The sequence below is a fragment of the Oncorhynchus masou genome, chromosome 6 (assembly GCF_036934945.1).
Source record: "Oncorhynchus masou masou isolate Uvic2021 chromosome 6, UVic_Omas_1.1, whole genome shotgun sequence".
Lineage (NCBI taxonomy): Eukaryota > Metazoa > Chordata > Actinopteri > Salmoniformes > Salmonidae > Oncorhynchus > Oncorhynchus masou.
In genome coordinates this window covers 59,320,664-59,334,316 of record NC_088217.1, presented here as the reverse complement: position 1 = coordinate 59,334,316, position 13,653 = coordinate 59,320,664, and the positions used below count along the sequence as shown (strand labels likewise).

The 13,653-nt window shown below is 43.7% G+C and overlaps 1 protein-coding gene across 1 annotated transcript; it reads right to left on the bottom strand.

Moving 5' to 3' along the window:
* Positions 1-1,562: 1,562 nt before the first annotated feature.
* LOC135542361 (bladder cancer-associated protein) lies at positions 1,563-10,647 on the bottom strand. Its single transcript, XM_064969279.1, has 3 exons — positions 10,566-10,647; positions 10,160-10,282; positions 1,563-2,657 (listed from the first exon to the last, which is right to left on the bottom strand). The coding sequence occupies exon 3, from the start codon at positions 2,515-2,517 to the stop codon at positions 2,254-2,256; it is 264 nt and encodes an 87-aa protein (XP_064825351.1). The 5' UTR covers positions 2,518-2,657; positions 10,160-10,282; positions 10,566-10,647; the 3' UTR covers positions 1,563-2,253.
* Positions 10,648-13,653: the final 3,006 nt, after the last annotated feature.

Below are 13,653 nucleotides of genomic sequence, written 5' to 3'. Positions count from 1 at the left end.
AACCACAGCGTGAAAGCGAAAAATGTTATGCTTTGATCCAGTGGAAACGTCATAAAATAGGCCTACCTGATTGCTTATCAGTGCTTGACTTACCAAAATAGGTTCCGGTTCTCATTTTGGGTGCTCCTGCCTAAGTCAAGCACGGCTTCTTACCCCTTGAGCAAATAGCCTATAGCTGTGTCGGTCCCTAGCTCACTGGCAGGGAAACAGAGGGCCCAGAATATTTTACACAATGTAGCAAGTTTGCTAGGGAAATATTTGGGTTGAAACCAACTTAGTTTATACAATGTTTCAAGGTTGTTGCAGACAGCCAATGTGATTTATAAAATAAATATCTTATCAGGATATTTTCTACCTGCAGACTGCAATGTTTATATTAGTTAGCTTTATGTAGGGTATTTTTATATAGTTGGCAATAGTAGTTACGTTTTAAGTTTGTATCGTTTTAATTTAGATTTGGATCGAATTTTGAGTAACCACATGACAAGGATTTTCAGATATGAAGACGTTATTACTCAAATGAAACTGTTTTACAAAATGTGAAAACCAGAACGGCACAGAATGGTAGGATAAATTGACATTCAAAATGTGAAAGGTTGCCAACCCCTCATGTCGCCTATTGCTAGCAACTGCAGGAAAGTAATTGCAGAATCTGCGAAAGTCAGCAGGAGAATAGTTGGGTCAGGTTACGTTTTTTTCCCCTTCTGGTAATGTAGATCTCTGGCACCCTCGAGGCATTTGTCTTATTTCATCAAACTGTAAGCATCAGACAAGCTCAATGCGTATAGTTGATTTTATTGAAACACAGAGTATGTCTATATATGGAAAAATACTAAAAACTGCAGTCGATTGGTCGAAAGAACAGACGACTCTCGGTTTACCAAAATCTTTTTTAGTCGGGCCTAAAGCAAATATTTGCAATAAAAATCTCCCATGTATTGAATATAGCCTCCAAATAACAATGGCAGCACAATCTTCAAACGAGCAAATTGAGACTGATAATCTAACCTATTTTAATGACAAACAAAATGTCATCAGCTACAGCAACCTAACAGAATATAATACAATTTACTTGAGTATCATCTTCAAAAGTCCTCAAAACCAGACCGGGCTAAATGATGTGAACATTTTGTTAGGGTTGTGGTTCACTGGATAGCCAGCTACAAAATGGTGACCTTTCCGTGATGGGTCTCACACTGGGCTGGAGTTAAAAATAACATAAAACCTTTTGATCAAAAGCTCATTAGCTTGTCCAGCAGTATCTATATGGCCCAACTTAAAATAAAATTCTTTGCCGACCAGCACCAGACAACATGCAGTAATTCACCTTCTTATTTCAATTACTTTCATAATAAAATCTAAAAACAGACTTGTCTTTTCAAATATTGAAATTCTGTGAACCCTAAAAAAAGTATTGTTTTTCCTTTCACCACCAATAATTAGCTTTTCCTTCTTAGTCATGAGGCATTCTCACTCTCTCAAATGCAGATAGTGGGCAATTGATAAAACTTGCAGTTGACATAAAGCCTGGAAGAACCAAGAAAACACACGAGGCCACCGCATCATGGTCAGCAGTGATAACGCCTTCAGACGTTGAACTTTAATAAATTAAAAGCTGTGGTAACATTTGAGCTCTGCAGGGGAAGTGACATGAAAATGGTTCACATCACTCTTCTGCTCTTGACGTCAATAAAGCTCAACAAGGACGCAGGATATTCATGTTCACCTTCCTGTTACCATAACATACTGATAATATGACTTGTGAAAATGCTGACTAACACACACACACAATTTCTACCCTTTGGAAACTTTCAGCATTCTGTAATTAAAATTGATGTATTAGCACGACATATGAAAACTATAAAGGCAACCATTGTAAATGTGAGTCCAGGGTAGTGGACGTTCACTCAAGACCAGGTGATAAAGGCAGGGGTGGAGGGCAGTAGTGAGAAGGGAGATGGGCAGGATAGGCCATTTTCTGGAAAGTTTACATATGCACTCCTCCCCATGCATTTAAATGCACTGGATTGGTGTAATCGTGGGAGAGGGAATTACCACCCTATTTTTTGCAACAGTCAATTCCTTTGAAATCCATGAAGGGAAGTGAACAAGTGTACACTAAGGGCAGAGGGGATGAGAATCGGGACACTGTCTAGGTTTCTCAGCATCTCGACAGTCAACTGTGGGATTTTATTCACAGCCAAGATAGAGATTGTCCAGGGTCCGTGTGCTCCTCGTGTCAGTGGGATCCTCTTAGTTACCCACAATGCTGGGGTCGTGTGCAGAGTCTGGCAGTGTGGAGTCATGGCAGTGGTACAGAAAACAGTTTCCCCAGCAGCTGTAGCAGATGAGAAACAGGGCTGCCAGGAATACTAAGGCACAAATGGTACATGGCTTCCTCTCCAGAAGGAAGCTGAGCAGGTAGAAGCCCATGAACATTGAGTGATTGAACCATAAGGCCGGATTCAGGGGTTTCGGGATGAGGAGGACTGGGAGCAACCACTGAAGGCAGTACATTGTCTGCGAGGGGGAAGCGAAATCACACCAAGCTCAATCAGTTGGCCACAGGGCTAGGTGGAATGTCACACAGTGAGGTTTCCCAACCACGGCAGATGTGACGTGGGAGCAGGTTGTAACCGTTTACCTTCAGGTTAGGCCTAAAAAAAAGGAAAGGAAAGAGTAAATAAAAAGGTGCAGACACGCATCAGCTATACGTTTCTCTTTGACATGACATAGTTAGCAATATTTCCCTGCAAATACAAAAATAGCTCAAATTGGTCACGCTCTCATCACCTAGCTACGCTAGTCTGCTAACCCGATGGATGTTGGGTTAGATCGAGCACAACAAATATCTTTCATTGCATTAAAGGCAAGTTAACTATGGTGGGGTTGATTTGGTTGACTAGCTGCAGTTAGTAACACTACAATGTTAGCTAGCTTCAAGAAGAAAACAAGTAGGGACGTCAAACATTCAGCCTGTTGCACAGACCCTATGGATGTTCTAGTCTAGAGCACCTGGTTAAATTGTGGTTAGGAGCATTTTCTAACTCTCTCCATGGTTAAAGCAGGAAGAAATTCAGGTCATTGCTGTAAAAATATGGGTGCTTAATTTACGATCATCCTAATTGGAAATTCTTTTGACATTGAATTCTTATATTATGCTAAAATGTCCCTATGGTGGACAGAACGTGTTACTAAATTGCACAGATTAACGTTTTCGCCACACCAATTACAGGAAATACATACTTTTTATCTCAGATTGGTGTTGATACCATGAAAGATTATAGCCATCTCAATTACACAAGATCTATGGATTAAAACAGATACATATATTTGGTTTTGTACCATGGGTTTGGTCATATACACTGCTATTCGCAGAACGTGTCATTTTTCAAATTCGAATGGAATGAATGGCCATGTGGCCAATACGTCGATTTGAGAGACAAACTATCACTTAAATTACAGGCAACCGTCGTCAGTGTTGATATTAGGGCAGGGACGATACCAGTATGTCGATATTCAGTACCATGGCAAGGAAACAAAACACGATTCTTTAGGAAAACAGCCCTAATGCTGGAAACATGTTGTCATCCAGATTCACCTTTATTCTTTTCCAAGCTACAGCACACGATATTTTACATAAAGAAGATTCTTTAAAACCCACTGTTTTCCTTTTTGGCATGGGGAAAATAATACTGCGATACTGGCATTGCCACAGTCCTTGTTCATAACCTATGGCAGGTCATGATTCGTTAAATAAAGCAACTGATTTGTTTCCTTCCGCGTTTCTTCAGCCTCCCAAAATCGCCAGTGCCATTCTAGAATTTAGATGACGGTCTTCAACAAATTGTCTTCTAACTAGTGATGTAAAAATGATTTTCCGATTCCGTTTGATGGTTTAAGAGCGCATACACCCAACGTTTACCCCCTGTTCTATTTATTGCAACTTGATATTGATGGACAAAGAAAGTGTTGCATTACCCTTACTGCATTGGCAATTTACTTGAATCAAAATTCAACACTTACGAATGTAGCTAGGTGTTTCTACAAGTTGTCCTCTAAGCAGTGATTAGTGCTGAGCAATTAACCCAAAAATGTTTGTTTTTTTACGGCTTTTAAAACACATACAGTGGGGCCAAAAAGTATGTAGTCAGCCACCAATTGTGCAAGTTCTCCCACTTAAAAAGATGAGGCCTGTAATTTTCATAGGTACACTTCAACTATGATAGACAAAATGAGAAAAAAATCCAGAAAATCACATTGTAGGATTTTTAATGAATTTATTTGCAAATTATGGTGGAAAATAAGTATTTCGTCAATAGCAAAAGTTTCTCAATACTTTGTTATATACCCTTTGTTGGCAATGACAGAGGTGAAACGTTTTCTGTAAGTCTACACAAGGTTTTCACACACTGTTGCTGGTATTTTGGCCCATTCCTCCATGCAGATCTCCTCTAGAGCAGTGATGTTTTGGAGCGGTTGCTGGGCAACACAGACTTACATGGCCCCATTCATTCTTTCCTTTACACGGATCAGTCCTCCTGGTCCCTTTGCAGAAAAACAGCCCCAAAGTATGATGTTTCCACCCCCATGCTTCACAGTAGTTAAGGTGTTCTTTGGATGCAACTCAGTATTCTTTGTCCTCCAAACACGACGAGTTGAGTTTTTACCAAAAAGTTATATTTTGGTTTCATCTGATTCATCACATTCTCCCAATCTTCTTCTGGATCATCCAAATGCTCTCTAGCAAACTTCAGACGGGCCTGGACATGTACTGGCTTAAGCAGGGGGACACGTCTGGCACTGCAGGATTTGAGTCCCTGGCGGCGTAGTGTGTTACTGATGGTAGGCTTTGTTACTTTGGTCCCAGCTCTCTGCAGGTCATTCACTAGGTCCCCCGTGTGGTTCTGGGATTTTTGCTCACCGTTCTTGTGATCATTTTGACCCCACGGGGTGAGATCTTGCATGGAGCCCCAGATCGAGGGAGATTATTAATGGTCTTGTTTGTCTTCCATTTCCTAATAACTGCTCCCACAGTTGATTTCTTCAAAGCAAGCTGCTTACCTATTGCAGATTCAGTCTTCCCCGCCTGGTGCAGGTCTACAATTTTGTTTCTGGTGTCCTTTGACAGCTCTTTGGTCTTGGCCATAGTGGAGTTTGGAGTGTGACTGTTTGAGGTTGTGGACAGGTGTCTTTTATACTGATAACAAGTTCAAACAGGTGCCATTAATACAGGTAACGAGTGGAGGACAGAGGAGCCTCTTAAAGAAGAAGTTACAGGTCTGTGACAGCCAGAAACTTATTTTCCACCATAATTTGCAAATAAATTCATTAAAAATCCTACAATGTGATTTTCTGGATTTTTTCTCTCTAATTTTGTCAGTCACAGTTGAAGTGTACATATGATGAAAATTACAGGCCTCATCTTTTTAAGTGGGAGAACTTGCACAATTGGTGGCTGACAAAATACTTTTTGGTCCCACTGTAATTGATTCAAGTCAATTATTTGAATGACATTTCTTTCAAGGTTTTTCCTGTGAGCTCGATGTACAGAACTGTTCGATGTAGTAGGGAATTGTAGTTTCCAACAGGCCAATATTCCACATTGTTCAGCACAGAAAACATGGTAATTAACTACAATGACCATAATCCACTGTGTGCCCGCTTAAACTTCAGAGTGGACGCCCGATTGACAGGGATAAAAAGCAGTTGTTTTGCGAGCCTGAAAATACATGATCTAGCGTTTGTGACGATAGCATTATGTTGTTACAAGTGTCAAGCTTATGGGCATGTGGCAGCCATGTGTGGGAGGGAGGTTCCTAGGTGTGAGAAGTGTACAAAAGAACATAAGACAAAGGAATGTGTAGTATTGGGGAAAAGTGGTAGGTGTTAATTGTAAGGGTGCCCAAGGGGCTGGGGATCAGAAATGTCCGATGCGAGAGGGACATGTTGAGGTTCCCAGGGTTAGAGTTGTGCAGAAGTTGTCGTATGCTGAGGCAGTGAAGAAAGTAGAGGGAGATGGGTCAAGGGGGAGGGATCCTGAGAGGAGTGGTGTGAGTAGTCGATCTGAACCGACCACTACCTTGTATCCTTTTCCCTCTCGCTCTCATCCAACACTTCCCCTACTCGGATGGTATCGCGCCGTCCCAACCTTCGCTCTCTCTCCCCCGCTACTCTCTCCTCTTCCATCCTATCATCTCTTCCCTCTGCTCATACCTTCTCCAACCTATCTCCTGATTCTGCCTCCCCAACCCTCCTCTCTTCCCTTTCTGCATCCTTTGACTCTCTATGTCCCCTATCCTCCAGGCCGGCTCGGTCCTCCCCTCCCGCTCCGTGGCTCGACGACTCATTGCGAGCTCACAGAACAGAGCTCCGGGCAGCCGAGCGGAAATGGAGGAAAACTCGCCTCCCTGCGGACCTGGCATCCTTTCACTCCCTCCTCTCTACATTTTCCTCCTCTGTCTCTGCTGCTAAAGCCACTTTCTACCACTCTAAATTCCAAGCATCTGCCTCTAAGCCTAAGAAGCCTAGGAAGCTCTTTGCCACCTTCTCCTCCCTCCTGAATCCTCCTCCCCCTCGCCCCTCTCTGCAGATGACTTCGTCAACCATTTTGAAAAGAAGGTCGACGACATCCGATCCTCGTTTGCTAAGTCAAACGACACCGCTGGTTCTGCTCACACTGCCCTACCCTGTGCTCTGACCTCTTTCTCCCCTCTCTCTCCAGATGAAATCTCGCTTCTTGTGACGGCCGGCCGCCCAACAACCTGCCCGCTTGACCCTATCCCCTCCTCTCTTCTCCAGACCATTTCCGGAGACCTTCTCTCCCTTACCTCACCTCGCTCATCAACTCATCCCTGACCGCTGGCTACGTCCCTTCCGTCTTCAAGAGAGCGAGAGTTGCACCCCTTCTGAAAAAACCTACACTCGATCCCTCCGATGTCAACAACTACAGACCAGTATCCCTTCTTTCTTTTCTCTCCAAAACTCTTGAACGTGCCGTCCTTGGCCAGCTCTCCCGCTATCTCTCTCAGAATGACCTTCTTGATCCAAATCAGTCAGGTTTCAAGACTAGTCATTCAACTGAGACTGCTCTTCTCTGTATAACGGAGGCGCTCCGCACTGCTAAAGCTAACTCTCTCTCCTCTGCTCTCATCCTTCTAGACCTATCGGCTGCCTTCGATACTGTGAACCATCAGATCCTCCTCTCCACCCTCTCCGAGTTGGGCATCTCCGGCGCGGCCCACGCTTGGATTGCGTCCTACCTGACAGGTCGCTCCTACCAGGTGGCGTGGCGAGAATCTGTCTCCTCGCCACGCGCTCTCACCACTGGTGTCCCCCAGGGCTCTGTTCTAGGCCCTCTCCTATTCTCGCTATACACCAAGTCACTTGGCTCTGTCATAACCTCACATGGTCTCTCCTATCATTGCTATGCAGACGACACACAATTAATCTTCTCCTTTCCCCCTTCTGATGACCAGGTGGCGAATCGCATCTCTGCATGTCTGGCAGACATATCAGTGTGGATGACGGATCACCACCTCAAGCTGAACCTCGGCAAGACGGAGCTGCTCTTCCTCCCGGGGAAGGACTGCCCGTTCCATGATCTCGCCATCACGGTTGACAACTCCATTGTGTCCTCCTCCCAGAGCGCTAAGAACCTTGGCGTGATCCTGGACAACACCCTGTCGTTCTCAACCAACATCATGGCGGTGGCCCGTTCCTGTAGGTTCATGCTCTACAACATCCGCAGAGTACGACCCTGCCTCACACAGGAAGCGGCGCAGGTCCTAATCCAGGCACATGTCATCTCCCGTCTGGATTACTGCAACTCGCTGTTGGCTGGGCTCCCTGCCTGTGCCATTAAACCCCTACAACTCATCCAGAACGCCGCAGCCCGTCTGGTGTTCAACCTTCCCAAGTTCTCTCACGTCACCCCGCTCCTCCGCTCTCTCCACTGGCTTCCAGTTGAAGCTCGCATCCGCTACAAGACCATGGTGCTTGCCTACGGAGCTGTGAGGGGAACGGCACCGCAGTACCTCCAGGCTCTGATAAGGCCCTACACCCAAACAAGGGCACTGCGTTCATCCACCTCTGGCCTGCTCGCCTCCCTACCACTGAGGAAGTACAGTTCCCGCTCAGCCCAGTCAAAACTGTTCGCTGCTCTGGCCCCCCAATGGTGGAACAAACTCCCTCACGACGGCAGGACAGCAGAGTCAATCACCACCTTCCGGAGACACCTGAAACCCCACCTCTTCAAGGAATACCTAGGATAGGATAAGTAATCCTTCTCACCCCCCTAAATGATTTAGATGCACTATTGTAAGTGGCTGTTCCACTGGATGTCAGAAGGTGAATTCACCAATTTGTAAGTCGCTCTGGATAAGAGCGTCTGTTAAATGACTTAAATGTAAATGTAATGTAAATGAACCAATAGAGGGATAGGCCAACAAGTGATAAACATTTCAGTAAGATTGGATTTTTTTTGTGAGTATAGGGTCAGATGGTAGGGTATTTGTTTATTTTCAAGCAAAGTATAAGGAAGTTATACTCTAGTCTAGTAGCTGGCGGTAATGCAACACTTATTGGATGTCAACTGCTGTTAAAACTCATCGAGGAAGTGAAGCATCTTGTAGTGTGTGACACCCTGGCTGTGTTCGGATATCCATACTAACATACTTTATGACTATTTACTACATATTATTAGTTAATTTTAGTGTACTGTACTTTCTGTTGAGCATACTAGCCCTACACCTGTGTCCCGGAAATTGATTATGTTGTTATGCAACCTCTTGCTAGCTTGTTAACATTAATGAATAAATTTGTGTGTTTGTAAATTCAATCTGGAGTGCCATATTAAACGGGTGCTGAGCGTTCGTAAATGTATTCTGCTGCTCAGGTACACTCAGACAAGTGTGCTCTGAAATTGAGTAAATAGGCAGATCGAATGTATGTCCATTGAGAACGCACAACGACTATACCACTTAGCTAAGAATGACGTGAATAATCAAGTCAATAAACGTTGGGTAGTTCGTTAGTATATAATTAATATACTGGCCAGTTCAATGTATTAGTAGCCAACTAACGAGGTAGCTAGCTAACATAACGGTAGTATCTACAGCTGTAATGATATGTATGCTATGCGGTTCATAAGGATAGCGTAGCCAACACATTCTCAGCCAACATTACGTGTAGGTTATATCATTATTAAGTCATTACTTTATTATATTGCTCAACATTTTCTTAACATTTGTCATAATTAGTTAAAGCAATTCGTTTGTATCCACTCTCGTCGGACTTCGGCTGCATATTTTCCGCTATTTTCTTCAAATCTGAAACCGTGAAACCACACCAATTTCCTGAAGAATTGCATTATGGGCTAACATACTCAATTCACCTCATATCGTACGTTTAGTACGAGTATTCGAACGTGCTCCTAAATAAATAAATAAATAAATATATTCGAACACAGCGCCAGTCTTTAGTGCACACCCGTCATGTAAAAATATCCAATTTAGGCTACATGTGGTTTTTGAATGGTAGTAGTTTCAACAGTGCATGCAACCGGATTTTCCGTTTTATTGCCACTTGTCAAACGTTTTTTTGTGTTTGTGCAGTGTACAAAATGTTTGTTTACAAAAACAGAGGTAAACTGATTATTGTTGCACATGTGTAGATAGTATATTTTAGGTTTCCGAAATATCAGGTAGTGTTTCTGCATAATGGTTATTGATTTGGACACGTTCAAACTGTTTTGACTTAGGACTATTTATCAAAAGGTCTTGTCAACAGGAAACAACGACAAAACATTATACTGTAATGTTAAACTTGAGTTTTAGGAGTAACGTTATACATTTACCTTTCAACATTAATTTCCAATGGTATCGTAATTCGTTGTGTAAAAACGGTTGAATAAATCCAAAAACCTGTTGTGATAGATTTATTTTGATGATAGATCACCACATCGAGTAGTTAGCTAGCGAACGTTAGCTTGTTCGGTTAATAATTAACGTTAGCTGGCTAACGAGCTTCTAGCTAGCTAAACCAATCGTGTTGAAATAGTAGTTTGTAACAACTTGTCCAATTGAATTATACATAGCTAATATTTCACGTTTGAAGCTAAGTATTTGAATAACACATCATACAAAGAATAGAACCAGACCTGTCAGTTTCCAGGTTCATTCTTGATAGTTTTCTTGATGGACTCCATTGCTGCTGCCTAGACGACTGCGTAGCAATCCCAGAGAGGAAGAGGCGGCGCCAGAGGGTCCCCTTCCGTCAAAATCTATCCACACGGAAATACAGAGGTAAGCTAACCGATAACTATAGCAGACTACTCCCATTGTCAGGACGGACACAATACCATCTCGCCAGTAAACAGTATCTCTGGCTTTAGCATTTCAATTACAAAACCAACATAAAAAGATGGTAACAAATTTGCCTTGGTGTAAATTGTTAAAATTATTTTATTCACTAGTAAGAACCCAATACATGTGCTAAAAACATATATATTGTCCTACATAATAAATATGAGGTCAATAATTATATAGTTCCAAATTTTAAATTACGTCAAATATTTCAGGCTTTATTCTATTGATCCTTATCCAATATTGCTGTCAGAGAAACCGTAGCTTGACCACTCCAGAGATGTTACAAAAGAAAGAGACACGAAATCTCCTTCTTCGGTGGGGTTTATCGGCAGTTGGCATCCAACGTTATGTGGCATTACCGCCACCTATTTTACTGGAGTGTAAGGCCAGAGACGGATAAACTCCTACCTGCCAGCCCTGTTGCTCTTAAAAAAGATATAGTCTCAAATATTTTATCTAATGACGTTCTACTCAATATAGTCTTTCAATTAATTTCCTGTATCCCCTTTTCCTTCATACTAGATCTCATCATCTCGGTTTCCCTCCAATAATGTCCACACTGTATCAATACATGCTCTGTTTCCTGGCAATACTCACATTTTCCTGTTGGATGCTTTCCTATCACATGTAAGGTCTTATTCAACTGGCTGTGTCCCACCCTTAATCTTGGAAATACAGCCTCCTCTCTTCTGTCCTTTCCTGCCATTCTCCACTCCCCAACTTTCCTCTGTCCTTGAAATAAATGCCTGCCCTTAGTATCTCTATTCCACTACTCCTGCCATTTCTCCACCATCACTGTCCATGTCATGCTTTTTGCCTCTGCCTTGCTCATTGAAACTACCACATCAACATCCCCACTACTTAGTGCTTGTTTAGCCAGTACATCAACTGCCTCATTCCCCTCGACCTCCACGTGAGCTTGGATCCATGTAAATATTATCTGTATACCCATTTATTTACACCTGCCATGGGTTTGTAGCACCTCATAAAGCAGGTCTTGTCTGCTACGTGATATAAAGGACTGGATACGCCTTAGCACTGCACATGACTCAAAGCAAATAACTACTCTTTATGGCTTAACTTCCTTCACCCTCTGCAAGGCCAACAGTATGGCCATCATCTCCGCCATATATACAGCCGGATGATTTGTAATAAGTTTCCTGACTCTCACCCCACATTCCTGCACTACAAATGCTGACCCAGTATGTCCTGTCCTTGGATCTTTTGAACCATCCTGATATACAGTATCAAGACTTCTCTTAAACAAATCAGATGGATCAACACCCTGCCTATCTTTCCCTAGTCTCTCCAATCAGATGGATCAACACCCTCCCTATCTTTCTGTAGTCTCCAATACTTCTAGATCTACTACTGGAGGTGGGAGTAGCCACGGTGGATTTACAGGAATAGCTACCATTGGACTAAACTCCCTTCCATACAGTCCCATCTCCTTCGCCTTAGTATTACCCACCCACCCAAAGCTTGTGTTCTGTCTTCACTCATGTTCCCAGCATGGCTGTAAAATCCCTTTCGCAGGATGAGATACCCCATGTCCCTGTAGGCTGACTCACTAATTCATTGCCAGCTGCTGTCTCCTGATCTGCAATGGCATTTCCCCCAACTCCACCTGTAGTGCAGCCACTGGGGACGTCTGAAATGCCCCACTACTGAGTCCTTGTATGACATCTAGCCTTTCCAATGATGGACGGGTTGCCAAACCATATGCTATACCTCCATAGTCTATTACAGATCGGATCAATGAAACATATATGGTCTTCAATGAGGCACACCCAGTCCTTCCCTGTCAGACAGAGCATCACATTTCGTACCTTCTTACACTTTCCCACCGTAGTACTTAGTATCAAAGTATACCCCAAGGAACCTAAAGGCCCCCACCCTCTCCAAGTTTTTCCCATATAACCTTAAGCATACCTCATCTCCCACCTTCCTCCTGGTAAAGAACACGGTCTGAGTTCTCTACACAGAACCTGAATCCCCACCTTAATGCCCACTGCTCAACCTCATCAATTGCTTCCTATACCTTCCTGACTATATATGGCACATTTCTTCCATAAGGCCCCATCATCTGCAAATAACGACCTCCCAATGTCCGGCTGTACCTGAGAGTAAGCATCATTGATCATGATTGAGAACAACAGAGGACTTATCATGCTCCCCTGTGGTGTACCATTATCCACCATGTGAGACTGAGAGAGACTTCCCCACCCTCACCTTCCAAACAGGAAATCCTTTATCCAGTTGTATGTTCTTCCTCCTACCCCCATAATATCAAGCTTGATTAACAACCCATCCTTCCACATCATGTCATATACCTTCTCCACATTAAAAAAAATACAGTTAACAACAGTCTCCTTGTTCACCTAAGCAGAGCACTGGGTCCATTGTTCCCCTACCCTTCCCGAATCAGCTCTGATGTGGCGATACTAACCCCCTGCTCTCCAGGAAGTAAGTTTGCCTCTTAAGGCTATTGGCCGATAGCTTGTTGGCCTCGTTGGGTCCTTCCCTGGCTTCTGGATTGGTACCACTACGGCCTCCTTCCAGCTGCCTGGTAGTTTCTCCTCCTCCCATACTGTTGTACAACACCAATACCTTATCCAGTGCCTCATCACTAAGATGGGCCAACATAACATAGCACACCTCATCTTTCCCAGGTGAAGTTAACTCAGCCTTACCTATTGCCCTGTTCACCTCTGCCATGGTAAATTGTGCATTCAACGCATAATTTACATCCTCCCTCCTATCCAGCAGTCCCGGATGCTCCTCTCTCGTTCTCTCTCCCCCTCTTTTGACAAATTTGCTGAGCTATGCACTTGGACAAATGCTTTGGCCATCATCTCTGCCACTCATCAACACTGGATAATCCCACTCCCTTCTGACCCCACTCATCCTCTTAATCATCCCCCACTGGTGTCGCCCTTCCAATGGTGTCACAGAACCGACGCCAACATGACCTCTTTGCCTGTCGAATAGTTCTCCTCACCAGAGCCTGGGCCTGCTTATACTAAATCAGATGTTGGAAGTTGTGTGTCCTTTTTAGTACTCTGAATGCCCTTTTCCTACTCCTCACCATTGCTCCACACTCCTCCAACCACCACGGGACTGCTTTCCCCCTCCTCCTCCCTGAACTCTTAGGGATCGCCTCAGTAGCTGCTCCCACTAAAGCTGCTCTCACCCAGTTATTCATACTATCCACTTCCCCTCTCAAATCCACCCAAGCCATCACCCACTCACTTAACTCCTGAAACGGATCCCACTTTGCTCTTTC